This window comes from Podarcis tiliguerta, assembly GCF_965153285.1.
Source record: "Podarcis tiliguerta genome assembly, chromosome: 1".
Classification (NCBI taxonomy): Eukaryota; Metazoa; Chordata; class Lepidosauria; order Squamata; family Lacertidae; genus Podarcis; species Podarcis tiliguerta.
In genome coordinates, this window is record NC_139534.1 from 27,489,110 (window position 1) to 27,508,076 (window position 18,967).

At 42.6% G+C, this 18,967-nt stretch overlaps 1 protein-coding gene across 1 annotated transcript in view; it reads left to right on the forward strand.

Annotated features, from left to right (window-relative positions):
- Positions 1-18,967, forward strand: part of LRP2 (LDL receptor related protein 2) — a 144,549-nt gene that overhangs the window by 27,407 nt on the left and 98,175 nt on the right. The window contains 8 exon segments of the mRNA XM_083404211.1: positions 3,051-3,158; positions 5,065-5,187; positions 7,441-7,557; positions 14,001-14,111; positions 14,225-14,338; positions 15,174-15,290; positions 16,322-16,465; positions 17,036-17,155. Coding sequence (XP_083260337.1) covers positions 3,051-3,158; positions 5,065-5,187; positions 7,441-7,557; positions 14,001-14,111; positions 14,225-14,338; positions 15,174-15,290; positions 16,322-16,465; positions 17,036-17,155 — 954 coding nt within the window.

Sequence of the window (18,967 nt, forward strand, 5' to 3'; positions counted from 1 at the left end):
TAGGGAAAATGATTTTTATCACAATGTCAATTTTTGTATTAATTTTATTTGTATTTATGAAAAGATTTCTGTGGTGTCTTTCATGTGCAGCAACAAGGCAGTGTACAGGAAATAGATTGATTATGGATTGTAATTACAATGCAGATATATATCTGCACTATCTAGGTTAGTTGTACTGTACTGAAGTTTTATCATAGGCATAAATGGCTGTGGTTGCTAAATTACATTTTGACTGCAATCTATTGCTCACTAGTTCACAGGTGAAACATGTATTTAAGTCCGTTTGTGACAAAAAAGCTTTAAACTATTGATTACTAGCCTTCATTTCTCACCTCAAAGGACCCTTTCCAGCTTAATACTTTTTTTTTTTGTAGGTGACTACTAAGTGAATAGAAAGCATAAAATCACCCATGTGCCAGGCTGTTTTGCTTTTGTGCAATCATAGTTTGAGGCTGCAGCATTCATGGAATAAGCCAGCAGAGAAGATTACATTTGGAAAGACTCATGCTATAATTAAGTGAATTATAGTAGGTCTGCTGATGAATTGTGCAAGCAGGCATTGCTACAACACCAACTGTGTGTAGATATGAATGACTGGGTTTTTTATTTTTGGGTAATGTTAGAATGACTGTAAGGGTTACTCTTATTCCATTAAGCTTTAGTAATTCTGCTGTTTTTCACTTTGAAAAAAAGGCAATGTTATTCTTAAATGGAATTGTGCGACACATACATTGTAGGGCAGCGTGCTTCCTAAAATCGCAATGCATACACAATACCTGTGCTATATTAAATGAGTAAATGCAGTGTTTCGTTTGCTTGTTTCACGTATGCACCATTTACTTTGTAATTTTCTTTCTTGCTTGCTTTGTTAACAGCTCAGGTTTGTTTGTTTTTTTAACTAGCCCCAAGATTCTCTCATTTGCAGGGCAGAATTCAATCAAAGGGCCAGAGATTCCAGCATGCATTTATACATTCCTTCGGGGCATTTTTTGCAAGGGAGGTTGTTGTGCTTTTAAAGGTACTTGATAAGAGACCTGCACCACCAACCCCAGACCTGCACCACCAACCACCATCATGCATTAGTCTAGAAGGTATTTGGGTGTACATGTTCCTGTACCACCCGGTACCACCATTTATCCAAGCGAAATATCTGACCATTTGTAGGATACATTATAAATCAGGATGTCACTACCAGACAATCAGATTTGAACATTCCTCACGTAAAGCCGTTTGCCTATGGTATACACCAAAGGAGTGCATCACTTAGCTGTGTTTATGAGCGGTGATATGCCTGGTTTTTCTGTCGGAGCTCAGATAATCTGTTGTCTGTTTATCTCATTGTGAGTTCAAGGATTTACTGGCATTGCCTGTTTCTCATGAGTTACTTTCCGATGAGTTGTAATTGGAAATAAGTAATTTTTTAACACTTGGTTAATAAGACGAGACAAGATTTTGTTTGGGCCGACAGACGATGAGAGAGGTTATTTTTTGCTGCTGCTTTTTGCTCTTTGAACCGTCAACCTTTCTGAAACTTCATGAAACACGAGTTGATTGAACGTGTTTATAGGGAACAGCTATCCAGTTGCCTGTCATTTTCACTGCCTTGTTAATTTAGAACAAATCTCTCCTACAACAGCATTGCTTACCCCCTTTGTGATATTACTGAAGTATTTTCCTGCTGCCTTAGCAATAATCCAGCACACAAAACCAATTCTCAAAAAACAAATTACAGTGGTACCTTGGGTTACATACGCTTCAGGTTACAGACCCCGCTAACCCAGAAATAGTACCTCAGGTTAAGAACTTTGCTTCAGGATGAGAACAGAAATCGTGATCTGGCGGCGCAGTGGCAGCTGAAGGCCCCGTTAGCTAAAGTGGTGCTTCAGGTTAAGAGCAGTTTCAGGTTAAGAACAGACCTCCGGAATGAATTAAGTACTTAACCGGAGGTACCACTGTACATCTTTTAGATTTGCACCAGTATTCTACCCATTAGAGTTGCCAAATTTGACATCTTATTTCCTTTCATTATGTTACTAATAGATTTTTAAAAAAGAAACAGTGCATTTCTAAAAATGGAAAGATTTCCATGGAAAAATATTTGTTTGAATTTTTTTCTACACATCACTGGATAGAACGATTTTCCATGCTGTTATACCATATAGTGACATTTTCATAACAGATAAATGGAATAGTGGTATTTTGAAATACACTGGTTGAAGGCTTCTTCTGTACCTGGATAAATGCATGTGGAGAGATAAAAATTACCAATGTTGGACTGTGCATTCCTATAGCAGCTTTACAACCATCTGTATGGACAGAGTTCAGACCAAGGAATGTCTCTCCAACCATAGAAAACCATTCCCAACCATTCCTAGATCTCCTCTCTCTGCATTGTATAACTGCAAGGGGATCTAAATGCATGATCCAAACACATCTCATAAATGTGACTCTATATTTTAAAATAGAAGTATGTGGATTATTTGTGACAAATAGGTTCAACGCTTGCTGAAATGTTAGCTTTGTCGCGGTGCTTTTTGGCTTCTTAACACAGCAGTAATGGGTGTCATTATTAAAAAAAATACGAGCAGGTAGATAACTTCTGGTTTGGTGTTTACATGGTTTGACTTGTGGCTGTCTTGCGTGAAATCACATTGGTCTACTATTGAAAGCAGAATTCGGCCTTTCTATGTGTGGTGGGGCATTCTGTAAGACTGTGTTTGAAGATAGCCATATTGTCTAGTCATATCTCATGTTAAGTCCGCTTCATGTTACGTTCTTTCAGGTTATGTCCTGCGGCGACCCGGAAGTACCGGAAAGGGTTACTTCTGGGTTTCGCTGCTCACGCATGCACAGACGTGCAAAATGACATCATGTGCCTGTGCAGAAGCAGCGAATCACAACCCACACGTGCACAGGCGCGCTGCTGCGGGTTGCGTTCTTTTCATGTTGCGAACGGGTCTCCGGAACGGATCCCGTTCGCAACCAGAGGTACCACAGTACTTGATGTTTGATACAAAAGTAAGGACACAAGCTGTATTGCTTGCTTTCAGGGTGTGAAAGTGGACAGTTTCGTTGTGGAAATGGACGCTGTATCCCCGCCGACTGGAGATGTGATGGAGCAAGGGACTGTTCGGATGACTCCGATGAAGCTGGCTGCCGTAAGTGAAATTAAGCTCATTCAAAACGGGTGTGTACCCATGCCCTGTGCTAAAAAATAAAATAAAATCTAGCCGTTGCTATTAGCGTAATGTCCACTAGCTTAGATGATTTAGAAAAAGATGAATTCACGCAGGATAGATCTACCAGTGGCTGTTAAGCCACAATAATTAAATGATTTTTTTCCTGCCCAGAGACTGTTGTTCTTGTGTTCTGCTTGTGTATAGTCATGTCTACTCAGGCTAGTCATGTTTAGAAGTAGAATGGTGGACCTTTGGTCTGACCCAGCGAGGCTGTTTTTACATTTGTGTGGAAGGCACTTTAACCACCCGTACCCTTGTAGCCTCTCAGACTTTCCGCCTTCTTCCAGCATGTGGCATAGTGAGCATTGCCGCACTTCTACAATTACGCTGAGAATTGCAAGGAAGCAGAGAGTGCTTACTGAATGGCTGGAGACTATGAAGGACCTCAGCACAATGTAGAACCTTATTTAGATTGGTGGCTGGTTGTGGAGTCTCTCAGATGTCTAATAAATGGACTCTACAATTGTCCCATGATGTCCTCATACAGCTTTATAGATTTGATTTAAGTGATTTTATTTAGCTTGTGGACTGAAGCTGGTGGCTTGTCATGCCTCCAGTTGGGCTGAGATAAGGGGGAAAGACTATTAATTCAAGGAGTAAAACCTCAAGGAGTAAATGGAATTTGTCATGTTAGAGTACTGGTTGATAAGTGCTTCTATATAAAAGTCAACACCCACATGAGAGCATCCTCCTTGTCTCTCTCTCTCTCTCTCTCTCTTATTTCAGAGAACTGGGGGTGCTGAGGGAGGAAGAGGAGCCCTTGTTTCCTTAATCCTAGTGGGATGACAGATAAAAGCTATGTAATGGAATAGCCATAACTCCCATTTGTAAGAGGTAGCTGTGGACTGGATGGCAGAGCTGTTGGGAGAGGGAGGAGAGATAGCTTCATCTGAGATGCAGAGATGTGAGTCTTTTGTTTATAGGCAGAACTTAGAAGTTTTGAGCTAAGACTTTATCCAAATAAATGTAACCATGTTTACCCTCCTGTCAGTAGAGTTATCTGATCTTATAGACGATGTCTAGGTCTTATTGTGAGGTCTGACTGGTTGAATCAACTGAGTGATTAAGTCTGCTATATATGTTTCCTTCTGGGTCTGTTTTGCTTTGGCTTTCTCTCACAGTCTCCCATGTCTCTTGGATTATGAAACGTTGTCGGCAATGAGGGCTAGGTGGTAACATGAAGTGTTAATTGAGAAGAGGTGCAATATGAAGTCAGTTAAAGTCAGAATAAGACAGGCATAGTGAATGTGGAGGGGTTAAGGTTTAAGAAGAGAAGGAAGTTGCTTTCCATCCTTTCATGGTATTTTTAGGGAATTGGTATTCATAGGACTCTCTGGAACTGGGTATTCCAGGACTCTGGGACACACATCTGTTGACTATGATGTCTGCTCCCTCATGCACCTGTTTGACTTACGTATGTTGACATTGACAGGGTGGCTTTATTTCCTTATTAGAGATCACCGCTGGTTTATAAGATGAAGAAGAAGAAGAGTTTGGATTTGATATCCCGCCTTTCACTCCCTTTAAGGAGTCTCAAAGCGGCTAACATTCTCCTTTCCCTTCCTCCCCCACAACAAACACTCTGTGAGGTAACGGAGGATAAAACTGGAGAACTTTGTCAGAGGCAAATTAAAGTTTTTGTCTCCGTTACTGTGACATCGGAAAGGTGTCTTCCAGTCTAGCCCAGCCAAATGGCATGACAAAGCTAGCATGCTTGCACCAAGAGCATATTGTTAAGACTTGAAGCCATTTTAGTAGCTAAATCTCTTTATGTACCTAACATCCAAGCTGGTGGTTTCAAACATTATTTGCTTACCCTCACTAGCACATCCCACCTGTGAAGGAAATCAGTTTCAGTGCCACAGCGACGGAGAGTGCATTCCTCTGCCATGGGTATGTGATGATGAAGAAGACTGTGAAGATGGCTCTGATGAACGTCAACAGTGTCGTAAGTTATGAACTAGCAGTGACTCCTATAGCTCAGTTGTACAGCACAAATGTTTTGTATACAGAAGGTTCCAGGTTCAATCCCTGTTGTCTCCAGGTACTGGAGCTGGGAAAGACTCCAGTCTGAACCTTGGAGAGCTCCTGCCAATCAGAGTAGACAATAGTGAATTAGATGGACTAGTGGTCCAATCTGATAGAAGGTAGCATCCTATTTTACCCATTAAGTGACCTTTCAAGCCTTTGTTGATGGGTGGGTTGTGTGTTTTTATCCTTGTAAGTTGCTTTAAGACTTTTTGTGGAAAGAAGCTAACCTTTGGACTTTGTTTTAGGGACCTTAACAGTGCAATCATAAATTCAATCCAAAATTTAAGTGAAATGGGAAGAAGAGCAACTAACCTCACAAGAGTTGCTAAGATGCATTTGGATGGATAAAGAAGTGCAATTACTTGTCCTGAAGTTTAGGGTCCAGGAGGGCTTGTTGTGGATTTATGTTCAGACAATGTTCAAATTTTTCCTGTGCTCATGTTATTTATGGGAATTGCTAAGCCAACCCAAATTTTGCTCAGATACTCACTTTCTGGGAACTAATTTCCCCAGTTGTGCTGCAGATCAAGATTTGGACTATTGACCAAGGATAAGACTTTCAGATTATTATTATTTTTAGCACGCTCTAGAAGAGAAAGACAAGCTCACCTTGTTCTTTGTCCTCATCACCCTTTGACTAGGGGCTACTGCCACAAATAGTTACACATCTACTAAGGAATCAGTAAAGGGCAAAATCCAGGCATTTCTAAGCCATCACTGGACTAAATCATGACACTTGCTTTAGTTTTGCACGTCTACACATTAACTCAAGACCTTTGGGAGGTGGCTGTAAAGCAAAGTCCTGCTTCTGTTTTCGAGTCATTTTCAGGAAGATGCACTTGTTGCTTGCTGTGTGTGGTCACCTAACTATTGTACTAGAGAGCAAGCCACACTTTGGACACTCACAGAAGGTAACCCAGTGTTACTCTTTCCATCCACCCACAGAACCATATGCATTAAAAGTGACATCAAAGACAGTCTAGTCCAACCTTCTTCTGATACAAGAAACCTACTGTTACAGCAGCATCTCTCTCACCTGGCCATTGCACCACAGTGAACAGGGGCTGTTCATTCTTCTCCTTCAGGCTGATGTTTAGTGGGTTCCTATGACTGAAGGGGGACGCAGGTGGTGCTGTGGGTTAAACCACAGAGCCTAGGGCTTGCTGATCAGAAGGTTGGTGGTTCAAATCCCCACAACGGGGTGAGCTCCTGTTGCTCCGTCCCAGCTCCTGCCAACCTAGCAGTTCACAAGTATGAAGTGCAAGTAGATAAATAGGTACCGCTCCGGCAGGAAGGTAAACGGCGTTTCCGTGCGCTGCTCTGGTTCTCCAGAAGCGGCTTAGTCATGCTGGCCACATGACCTGGAAGCTGTACGCTGGCTCCCTCGGCCAGTAAAGCGAGATGAGCGCCGCAACCCCAGAGTCGTCTGCGACTGGACCTAGTGGTCAGGGGTCCCTTTACCTTTACCTTTATGACGGAAGGATTTTATCATTGATAGTTGATAAGTAATGGCCGCAGCCAACTGCACTTTGTTTGGATTTGTTCATGAGAAATATGACTGCAAATCCCTTCTAAGGCTCTGAAGTGTTCAAAGTGAATCCATCTGCATACAACAGAGCCATAGTGACAGCGTTGTTTTTTCCTGTTCAGTTTTTGTTCTGAGAGAGAGGACACATAATTCAAGTATTCGCAGGGCATCCTTTGCAGTAGGCATGGTGGCAGCAGGTGCTCCTCCAGCTGGTGTTTTATCTTTTGTGATAAAACTGAGGAGAGAAGTGACTGATAAGTCCTTGGACCACCTCATAAAGGAATTGAGTTTACAAGCATAACACGAAATTGGGCGACAGTGCATCTTCGGAGGCATCCAGATTGGCGCAGTTTGGAACCGTCACACCAGATTTGGCAACAGTATATTCAGAGCCTTCCAAATCTGTGCTGTTTGCAATGGCTTGGTCTGCCATCTTCATCCAAAATGGCACCCAATATCAAGCGTAGATGAAAACTGCCACCTCAGACAGACAAACCATTTTACAAAATACATAGTAAAAAATAGAATAAAGTAAAAAAAAAAAAGGATACAGAGAGAGATAGGAAACAGCTTCAAACAGAAAAAGTAATATTTTTTCTCTCTGTATAAGTGATGCACTTCTAAGCAAACTGTGTTTTGCAGCTGGGCGAACATGCTCCAGTCAGCAGTTTACATGTACAAACGGACAGTGTATCTCAGGAGAATACAGGTGCGATCGAGTCAAAGACTGCACAGATGAAACAGACGAGAGAGGCTGCCGTGAGTACTTTTCAATCTTTAGCACTAGATTTGGTTTCATCCCTTGTCTCGCTGGCATTTTAATCAATTTGTAAGATTAAGAGGTTTGTTGATGGACAGAAATGGCCACAATATGCTTCTTGTTATCAAAATTTCATTGCAGATTCTTTCATGGATTAGTGTTGATGCTCTTATAACAGCTACATTGTTTTAAGACTTATTACCTGAATTATTGCTGTGTTGTGGGGTATGGTTTGTAAGAATCTCTCTCTCCCTCTCCCTCCCTCTCTCCCTTCTTTTTTTTTTTTTGATGCTAAACAAAGAGATAACAGCCCAAAGTTAGCATAAGCAGTTTGATTTGGAAAAACAAGTATATGCAGAGAGGTACAGTTGGGGACACCTGCATATTAGCCAGAGGTGGGGCTCACCATATAGTGTTGAACTCTAGCTCCCATCAACTGCAACCAGCAAGGCCAGGGGTCAGGGATGATGGGAGTTGTAGTCAAGCAACATATTCTGGAGGGGCAAAGTTTCCCCATCCTTGACATAATCTATGGATTTTGAATTTTGGGTGTAAAACAAACATGTCAAAGAACCCCATTATTCAAATGAAGATCAAGTACCTTTTATTTGGGCTACAGAAAGCGAAGTGCTTCTTTCCCAATTTGATACAGAAATTGAGCAAAGGCACTGGGAGTCATGTAGAAGTGCTAAAGCACTAGGTGTATAGGAGCCAGAAAGTAGAGACTGTGGGTTTCAGGAGCAAAACCAGCCTGCTGTGTCCGCTGTCACTGTGTAGAGTCCTTCTTGAAGAGTCCTTGTTGAATGATATTGTTGTGTAAGAAAATGCTAATTATAACACAGGTCTGAGGCTGCCTTTTTCAAAGGGATGCTTATTGTACTTTTAAGCTACTCCCAGTTTGCTTTTCTGGCATAGCTGACAGATACTGAGAGTGAATTAGTTTTGCCATGAAACAGGTTGTGAGGCAGGTGCCCCCCACCTGCCTAGGACATAACCACATATTGTTTTCTCCAGAAGTAAGTAACAAAATCTAGGCCAAAGTAAACATAGGATGCTGGAACCTGTGGTTGTCAGGTGGTGAGCCACCAGCCACATCAACCTGCCATTCCTGTTTTGATACCCACTTTTGTAGTGTTTGGTGATAGTACTTCATACATAGAAGATGGAGTTTGCCATGAGTTCTGCATCTGTGACAAGTGATATCCATAAAACAGCTGAAGCTAGACGTTGAAACTCATCTGTAGTGGTATTTAATATATATTTTTAGAACCACTGTGAACATATAGCCTGGCCTCAGTACTTGGGAGGGCAAGCTGGAAAAGAAAGTAGCCCTCTTCATCCCCTTAGCTCAGCATTTTCAAACCTTGGGTCTCCAGCTGTTGTTGGACTACAACCCCCATCATCCTCAGCCAAAGCTCAGAGATGGTGTTAGTGGTAGCCCAACAACATCAGCAGACCCAGGGCTGGGTAAGGCTGCCTTAGCCAATTCCCTACCGGATTGGAATATTCTGCAACTTTATCTATGAGACAAAAAACATTTGAAAGGTTTGCACAAGGGAAGATCACATTTATGATGAGCCAGCAGCCTTTTATCCCTTTCATTCGCTAAAATCCATAATGTATCCAAAACGGTAAGCGGTTCAGACACAAACTGGAATAAACGGCATCCAAGACAAGCCAGCTTGGAATTTTCCCATGTAACAGAACCACTGAGTCAAAGTCCGTAAGCGGCGCTAAAGACTATGAGTATGCCAGTGGTTTAAGGAGCCAAGTACTAGGGCTGGAAAGAAGTTTCATATCTCGGCAAGTGTGGCCTTTATAGGAGAAAATAGTTTTTAATGTGCCTTTGATAGAGGAAAACTTGATTACTTGAAAGCATGTTTTTGTTTCTTCTTTTCTCAATGATTAAGTCTCTGGGTGGATGTGTCCAAACTAACCTTTTCCCATTGTTTCCACGCCATCTATGATTTCCACCCTTTTGATTGACAAATGAGGGTCAGCCCAGCTAGTCATGATAAGAGTAGGCTAAAAAGAAACGAGCAGCAGAGAGCTTATGGGGATTACAGTGTAATCGTGGACATCTGCTTGCATCATTTGCTTATTAAACATGGGCTCTGAGTACCATGCCTTATTGCCTATTGTTCATTATAGTTCCGTGTTATCCTACGCAACAGGGTTAAGTACCAGAGTGGGTATGACAAACAACAACAATATTGTGTGTCGTATTTCTGTGAAACAATTTACGTACGTACATTAGACCAAAGGTGGAACCTTAAGGATGTTAGTTTGGACAAACCACTCTGTGTTTCCCAAAACTGTAGACAAAGGTAGTCTATAGGAACATAACTATTAATTGTGGAACTTCTGAAAGATGCATTATGAATGGACAGAATCTCTACTGCCTTCCTTACCACATTCTGCTTCCTGCCCTGATATTCTCATAGGCCTGTGATAAAGGTTTTTCTTCCCTCTGGTCAATAATGAATCTCCAGTAATGATTTCCATTCACCATTTCCGTGAGTTCTAAGAACGATTTCTCATCAACATGCCTTAGAGACAGTTCATTTATCTAGCAGAATTCGGCCACTGTGGTTCCTTCCAGGTATTTTGGACTGCAATTCTCATCAGCCCCAGCCAGCATAGACTATGGTGAGGTATGATGGGAGCTGCGTGGCGAGTTCCCGCCTCCCACCAGCAGAAATCATAGAATCATAGAGTTGGAATAGACCACAAGGGCCATCGAGTCCAACCCCCTGCCAAGCAGGAAACACCATCAGAGCACTCCTGACATATGGTTGTCAAGCCTCTGCTTAAATACCTCCAAAGATGGAGACTCCACCACACTCCACTCCACCAATAAAGACACATGATGCAGATATTTAAGGTTAATGGGTGAAATTAGGCCACAACATTATTGGTTACAGGTAAAGAGCGGTATTGGCTTAGGCATTGGTCCTATCAGACTGTCCGGCTTCAGCCTGCTTGCTTGAAGACCGGGAAGGGTTAACACCAGCAGGGGGAGCCCTGCTGATGCACATCAACCAGGGACTCCCCCAGGGTCACCTATCGGGGGCGTGCTTTAGGCCCTGACCTCCATAGGCTTTGGATGAGGCAACGCCCCGGAATCCTTTACCGGACTACCCTTCAATATTTGGGGGAGGTGATGGCGCTCCCCCCCCCAACAGATCTGCATAACAATACCCCTACCAATACCTAACCACCAAAACCAGGTGAATTGTGACGATTAGCTACGAGGTACGCGAAAAACCAAATGGCCGGTGCCAATTTGCCAAGTGGAAAAAAATTCCTACCAGGCCCCTTAACGGCGACCAACCGAGGTCCATAGCAAGGTCAAAAGGGAACCTAAAGGGCGGGTGGGTGGGAAAACCTTACCAGCTGCGGGGACCCAAAGAGGGAGATCCCGGGGCCACGCCTGCCTTAAATGAGGCAAGCCACGCCCCCCGAGCCAGCCGATTGGCTGGCTCGGGAGATGACATGGCCCGAGGATTCCCCTGCTTGCGCGGGGCTGGAAGCCAGCCCCGCGCGTGTGTTGGGGGCGTGAAGCCCGCAACACCACCTCTTCCTGACGTCAGAAGTGGCTTTGTAGTCCCGCAGCATATGAAGGGCACCGGGTTGGCTATGCTTCAGTCAGTGGATTTAATTGAATTCTGTAGTTTTTGCTAAACTTTGTCAGTGAAGCACAAAAATTAAAGTGTAAAAGTTCAAAAGTACTCTGTTTAATTTTAAAGCCCGCTCCCAGCCAAATCAGTTAAGTGGGCCTGTCATTGCTTTAAGGTGATTAGTTTCGCACAGCAGTGTGGGAGACCCAGGGTTAATGCCTGATCTCCGTTTAGTAATCCTTGGGCCAATAAATCCTGGGATTGTTACAGAGTGGTAGACTCAGCCTTGGACTGAGGCAAGGCTTCATATCTTTCAGCAACAGTCATTACGACTAATTAAAGGGTCGGTGTTGACAAACCTTCTTAATCAACAGAAGGGAGGTGCCTGTTAGTGTGGGGTCTTAAAGATAGGAGCCTTGCGCTGATTATGGGAAAACTAATGGCAGCAAATAGCAAAAGCGTGCTAATGTTTTGGAGGGCATACAATGTGGATAAAGTGACAAACAATATGAGCCCCTCATAGCTCTCTTTTACCCAATAAAGACGAGGAGAGCTTTGGATTAAGACTTTTAAGGCAACGAGCTGCTGTTGAAGCAACTCTGAAAATAAAGACATACAGAATTTGGTTTCTCCAGCAGAATTTGAAGAGCCTTTATTCTATTTGGCAATTGGCATTGCTGGAGGTAGGTTTAACTGTGTAGGAGATAAACAATGTTTCTGAATGAGGTATGATATTTAAGAGATTGGTCAAATGCACAATGCTCTGCAGTTACAGGCAAAGTAAAATGGAACAAGCAGATCGACGGCCACAGCCCATTTTACTGCTAATGGGATTAACAGCAAGAAAAAACTACCCATGCAAAGGCTAAGATAAACATCAGACCAGTGTTTCAGCTCCAGTCCATTTAATTAGTGTTTCTGCTTCATAAAAATAATGGTTTTCTCCACTTACATAAATGCATTGCTCTGATTTAGAATCCTGGCTTCTCTCTCAATAACATTTCAGATAAAACCATTGTGAAGAATGTAGAAGGAAAGTACGGAAATTAGCGTGGGTCCAATTCCCTGTAATTTGCCATTTTTATGGACAAGCATCTTAATGCACCAACTATAACTTGATATTTTGCTTCTGCGCTGTGCTGCTAAACTGTAGGGAAACTGTGGTTGGGCCAACACATTTTTGCTATGTGAATCAGAATGCCAACTGTTGCCCAAATTAACTATGGCTGACACATAGTGTGCTGGTGCATGCTGCTGAAATCGTCAGTGTTTTGTTCCTCCTCCTCCTGCTGCTGCTGTCGATGGTCTCTAGGACCAGGCACAAATCCAAGCATCATCAATGGCAAAGGAATATCACTGCTGGCATTTTCCACTTTTGGGGCATGTTGAGCATTCCCGGTGGTTTTCATGCTGTAGTAGCTGGAGCCCTCAGCTACACCAAGTTGAAGATTGGCCGAAGAATGTGTTAATGAAGCATTTCAACTGCGCTGTCTACAACACCACATATACGTGCCACTGTCTCTGAAGCAGCTAGCAGCTGTTACAATATTGTCAAGATTAATCCCATTAGCCCCTAATGACCAGCTGTCCCCGATGATTATCCTGCCCTGGGCTCATAAGGTTTTACTACTGTTGCTTCATTTAGACAATGATTTAGAAACACAATAGGAAACGTTGGAACAAAAAACTGTGCTTTAAAAATAAATCTGAAATAAAAATCTTCAAATGAATTAAAATAGTAATAGTTAATGAACTATGGCAAAGATTAAGGGGAAACAATGCTATCGTTGTTATAGGTCTAGAGGTTCTGCAGCTCTGCAGTTGCAGGTACCCTTTCTTTGCAAAGCTTGAACCAGAAATAAGAAGTGAATGACAACACCTGAATTCCCCCAGTCATCTGAACATGGGGAGCTGTATTTAAAGAAATTTTAAACTCGTTGATGAGAGGAGATCCTACACTGTGAGATCTTCCATTTGGTCAATCACATTTCCTTGTGGTGCTGAGAGAAGTAGGAGTGAGTGCGTGTACTAGCACTTTCCCCCAAACTCTTCCTAGGATTGTTCTGGGTAGGGCCAGCCCTACCATTAGGCAGAGTGAGGTTGCTGCCTCGGGCAGCTGATTTTGAGCATTGTGAAATTTTGCTGTTTGTTAGTTAGCAAATCACTAGTCGTTTAATGTATTGGTTTTCTGTTTTTGCTGCCAGGGAGGAAGAGAAGTGCTTGGGTGATTTTCTGCCATAAGTGTTAGAGTAACTTGACTGGCCTTGGATACCATACACCTTGATCTCAGCTGCCATTTGCTGCTCCGTCACAGACAGTGAAATGTCTTGGATTGGTTTTGGTTCTGGGGAAGAAGTAAATAATGCCCAAGTGGACTTCATAGATTGCTTGCAGTCTTGGGAAAACTGGTGGATGATTCAAGAGCTCAGTGGCAAAGAAGGATGAAGATGGATGTTTCACAAAGCAACAATGAAAACAAAATTAAGTGACATAATGAACAGCCAGGAGGGGAATAGATGGCCCTTTAGATTAGGCATAGGCAACCTTTGGCCCTCCAGATGTTTTGGCCTACAACTCCCATGATCCCTAGCTAACAGGACCAGTGGTCAGGGATGATGGGAATTGTAGTCCAATACATCTGGAGGGCCGAAGGTTGCCTATGCCTGCTTTAGATGATGATGGACCACAACTCCCAAAGAGATCTGATCATAGGCCATGGTGACTGAGGCTGATGGAAGCTGGAGTCCATCTGCCACCGTTGCTGATGTATAGCCTAACCGCTTCCTCTGATGCATTAGAGTAAAGCATCTTTCCCCTTGCAGAGTACCCAACGTGTGATCAGCTATCGTGTTCCAATGGAGCATGCTTTAATGCAAGCCAACGCTGTGATGGCAATGTGGACTGCAGAGACGCCTCTGATGAAACCAACTGCAGTAAGTACTGCGTATGCACCCCATGGAGGATTCAACTGGTGTGCTTGATCATAATAACCAAAATGCTGGCATTTCTTTCTAGGCCACGTTCATGTGTTTGTCCTTCTTTTCAGCTCGTGGATGCTCCAATGCCCAGTTTCAGTGTGGAAATGGAGAATGTATCCCCCGAACCTTTGTTTGTGACCACGATGATGATTGTGGAGACAGGAGCGATGAAAACGCTTGCAGTACGTCAGTTTTCACTTGGGCTTCTTTCACTACTTTACAGCTCAGAGATAGGGAACTTGTGGCTCGTCAGTTGCTGTTGGACCACAACTCCCATCATCCTTGGCCATTCTGAGTGGGGCTGATGGGAATTTGAGTTCAGCAGCATCTGGAGGGCCACAGCTTCCCCATACCTGACCTAGAGGCTGAGCTTGAATTAAGCATGAAATGTACTGTTTAGAATATTGAACAGCATACCTGTGAGTTTTACCAGCAGTGGAGCAGGTTCACTCAAACCTGGACCATTTCAAATGTGTGTGGGTGTGGGTGGGTGTGTATGCATGTACACTGAAGATTGATGATGCCCCGCTACTGAAATCCCTAGATGGGAAATATCTCTGTCAACATAGCTAAGCTCAGCTATGGGACGAAAATTCTTCCTACTTGTTGCTTTACGGTAGGTTAGAAATCCTTGGGATGTTCTCCACTCTGTGCTCTTGGAGGTAGATTCTTTGAAGGAAGATTTGTTTGGGGGCTGGAACAGAAGGCACCTCTGCTTCTTTCCTAAACACAGTCTTTCTCCTGCCTTTGTAATGTGTGGTTGTGGGTCCCCTCCTGTTCTGCTCTGCTCTACTGCTTTCATCCAGTTCAGCTGTCCGTGCTCCTGCTTGCAGGCCTGGTAGAAAAGAAAGAAGTTAAGAAGGCAGCAGAAGCATTGTGCACTGAACCTTGGTGGTCTGAGCTTGCTCTAGCAAGTTTCATTTCCATTTACACATGTCTAGAGTCCAGGGAGGTAGTGTGAAAAGTTTGGCATGTGGGGAATTCTTTATTATTAATGTTTGCTGTTCTCTTCCTCAGCATATGCAACTTGTAAAGGGAATTTCTACACTTGCCCAAGCGGTCGCTGTATTCATCAGAGCTGGATATGTGATGGAGATGATGACTGTGAAGATAATGAAGATGAAATAGGATGCGGTAAGCAATGAAATAAGCTGGCTTCAAAAGTAGTGACATTTGCAAATATGACTTTCCTGTCCCTTCTGGGTGACGATTTATACAAATGCAGGTAGAAGATAACTTGCCATATTTTTGCACCCCCTTTTACAAAGTCCAGCTTTAGATATGTAGCTTTTTGTTACCAAGTTCAGTCCAGAACATTAGACTATGACGTATCAATCCTCAACTGCACTTTGGCACTCAAGATGTAATATCAGAGGTTTTGTTTAAACTCAGGGTACGTTAGTGGGACAATGTGGTAAGTGATGAAATCATAATATACACTTAAAGGACAAGATCCTTAAAAAAATATATCTGCCACAAAACACATAATACATGCCAGAAAGGTCTAATTCCTAGTTAGAAAGATGTGTATGTGGAACCCAAGACATATTTGTCAAAATGGTGTGACCATAGGCTGTCCTAAAGCGGAAGGACATGAGGCCCTATATGCCATCCCAGTTACTTATTCCTTGTTCAACTTGACAGATGTTTCTGAAATCAGTAAGAGTTCCACCATTACACACACATTCTCAGTCTTTTTAAAATTCAGTCTGTATTCTGCCATACTGTTCTTCCCCCCCCAAGAAACAGAAACCACTTCATCCATTTGATTTGTTAGATTTGCACTTAGAGCATTTTAAGTTTATGTTTCAACATACAATGTGTGAGTATGAGTGATAACGATTTGCAAACATGGAATATCTTACAAGCCGGCATGTCAAGGAGCTGTGATTGGAGGCAGCCATTGCCTTGTTGGCAAACCCAGGTTCATTTCTGCGTAATGTGTGAATTGATCTCTGGAAATAATGGAAAATTTTGCTTTCTTAAGTACCATGAAGCTGAAAGAGAGAGGCAGAAAGAAGTAAAAGATTGGCTGATGGAGGCTTTTCTAGTTATGCTACAGCTCAGATAGCTAGTGACAACCCCATCCCTCAAAATAACAAATGCTTCTTCAAACCTGAAATACTATTTGATATTGTGTAATGATTTTCTCTTCTGTTCCTTAGAGAGCGGGCATCGAGAATGCTACCCTGGTGAATGGGCCTGCCCTCTGTCAGGACAGTGTATTCCAATTGGCAAAGTCTGCGATGGGACTCCGGACTGCCCAGGCAGAGAAGATGAAACAAACATAACTGCAGGCAGACACTGCAGTGAGTAAATAGCACATGCAAAAGTGTATGGAAGGATCAGTCTTGCCATCTAGGCAACTATGGTTCATCTCTGAGAACCTAGTATTGGAAAGAAGAAAAGGGAGGAAGACTTCGTTTAACTTGCACTCACAAAGTCTGGGACACCCTTTCTGATTTTTTGCAATGCTTCTTCCACATAAAAGTTTGCTCAATAATTTTAAGTATAATTTGTCTACAGAGATCAGTGGCGGTCCCCTAAGATGAATGCTTACGTGGAATCATCCAACACATAACTACTGGGTTGCGATTCCTAAGCTTGAATTGCACACTAGTAGTTATGTATTTGACAGGGCCTGTGAACATAGCTGTTGGATGAGCTCATGGTGCAAAATGGCCGCATTTCCCAAGTGATGTCTTTGCATTGTGCACACATTGGCTTATAGTTGGCTTATAGTTAAGGTTCCCCATTTCCCCCCCTGTTTGCTGAAACAGATATTGTGTGACAAAATACCTGTACAATTCAGTTTGCAGAACCAAGCTGCTCATACTGTGTCTTAAGGGCGATATTCAAAATGACTTTGTTTTTGGCAGACATATCTCGCTGTGCGGCGTTGAGCTGCCAGTACCGCTGTCACTCTTCCCCTTCTGGAGGAACATGCTATTGTCCTGCAGGATACATAATCAGCAGCAATGACAGCCGCACCTGCATTGGTAAGTGAAGAATGTTGAGATATTGATTGTCCCTCTATTCACTTCCTCCCCACAATTGTCATGGATGTGAAGAACTTTCAATCTTCTAAAGCTATTGCTACTACCCATTTTTTCTTTTGTTACAGTGACTCACGGGTTCAGCTTTTGTAACCCATTGATTGATTACCTGATAGCAATCAGTTTCATGCATTTTAACTTCAAGCTTGCCTGTTTTATAACCATTACTTGACACATCTCAGCAAAACTTTGCTTAACACCCCTATTAATGTGGAACCTGTTGAGATGTTTATAATGCTTTCCAAGTTATTCATAGTTTTGTTGATGGGAATGTAAGAACACCAGTGACCATCTGATTGCAGGATATTTCTTCATAATCTATAGAAATGTTTTCCAAAAACATACAGGTACACAAGCTGTGTTAGATGCCGTGAAGCATGAATGGTTTTAATCATTTTATTCCCAATAAAGACCATTTTGACAAGTATCAATGGGATGGTTGAGCATGCATTTTGCCAAATAGTAGATCAATCCATTTTGGTTTTCTCTTGGATAGGGATGCTGTGTCACTACATCAGTCTTTAACATCAGCAGTCAGGAGCGTTTCAGCCCTGTTTTTGGGTTTGTTTAAAACCTAAACAGCTTATCTCGTATTCCTTTGTAAGTTTTTTTAAAAAAAACCTTTTTGTAAAGGCAGTACTATAGTTTTTACAGCCGAGTCCTCAATTTCTTAATACTACTGCTTGGCTCTCTTAAATAGGGCTATGTTTAAAACTTGTCATTGAGGTTTTCATGCCTTTTTTTTGTAAACTCAGGGAAGTGTTTCAGCCCTGCTCTTGAGTTTGTTTAAAATCTTTTAAAATCATTTAAGGTTTATAATTTCTTTATTTCCTTCTGAGGAAACTGATTAGTTCAGTGAAACGAGTTTTGTAGCTGGCATCTCGATAGAAGAAGAAGAGTTTGGATTTGATATCCCGCCTTTCACTCCCTTTAAGGAGTCTCAAAGCGGCTAACATTTTCCTTTCCCTTCCTCCCCCACAACAAACACTCTGTGGGGTGAGTGGGGCTGAGAGACTTCAAGGAAGTGTGACTAGCCCAAGGTCACCCAGCAGCTGCATGTGGAGGAGCGGAGACGCGAACCCGGTTCCCCAGATTAGGAGTCTACCGCTCTTAACCACTACACCACACTGGCTCTCGTTAAGTCTTTGTTTAATTCTAGGTTAATTTTTTCCTTAAACTTTTTGATTTTTGTTATTTAATTTAACTCTATAGTCGATTACTTGTTTCAGGGATTTTCACGGCATTTCATTTGTTTTGTGCTTTCCAGTGTATGGCACAGCCCATGCTTTTCTACTTGCTTTTTTCGCTTGTTGTGTTACTCTTGTCTTCAGTTATATATATGGTGATGCCCCAGTGAAAGCAGTGGGCTTTCTGCATGCGTGACAAGGCAGAGTATTGCAGTGTGTGATGCTTAAAGGTGTAAGTTAGAACAATAAGGTTGTATAATCCTCCCCATTACCTTTTGACCTAGTTCTCTTAAGGTGCATATTGACAGTACCACTTCAGACTATAGATGACGGAAGGAGGGTTTCTCAGACAGCTGAATGTTCTTCCACCATTCAGAAAGCTAGCTAGCAGAGAAGAAGGGGTTCAGTCCACTCTTCTTCCTGCCAGCCTATTTTTCCTATGTGTGGATAATTTTGTTTGTTTGAAGGAGTATGCAAATTTGGGAGCCTCCCTATCTAAAGTGGTACAAGCCCATCCTCCTTGAGGACTAGACCTTTGTCTGTTGGTTTGTTCTTCATTCTGCCTTAC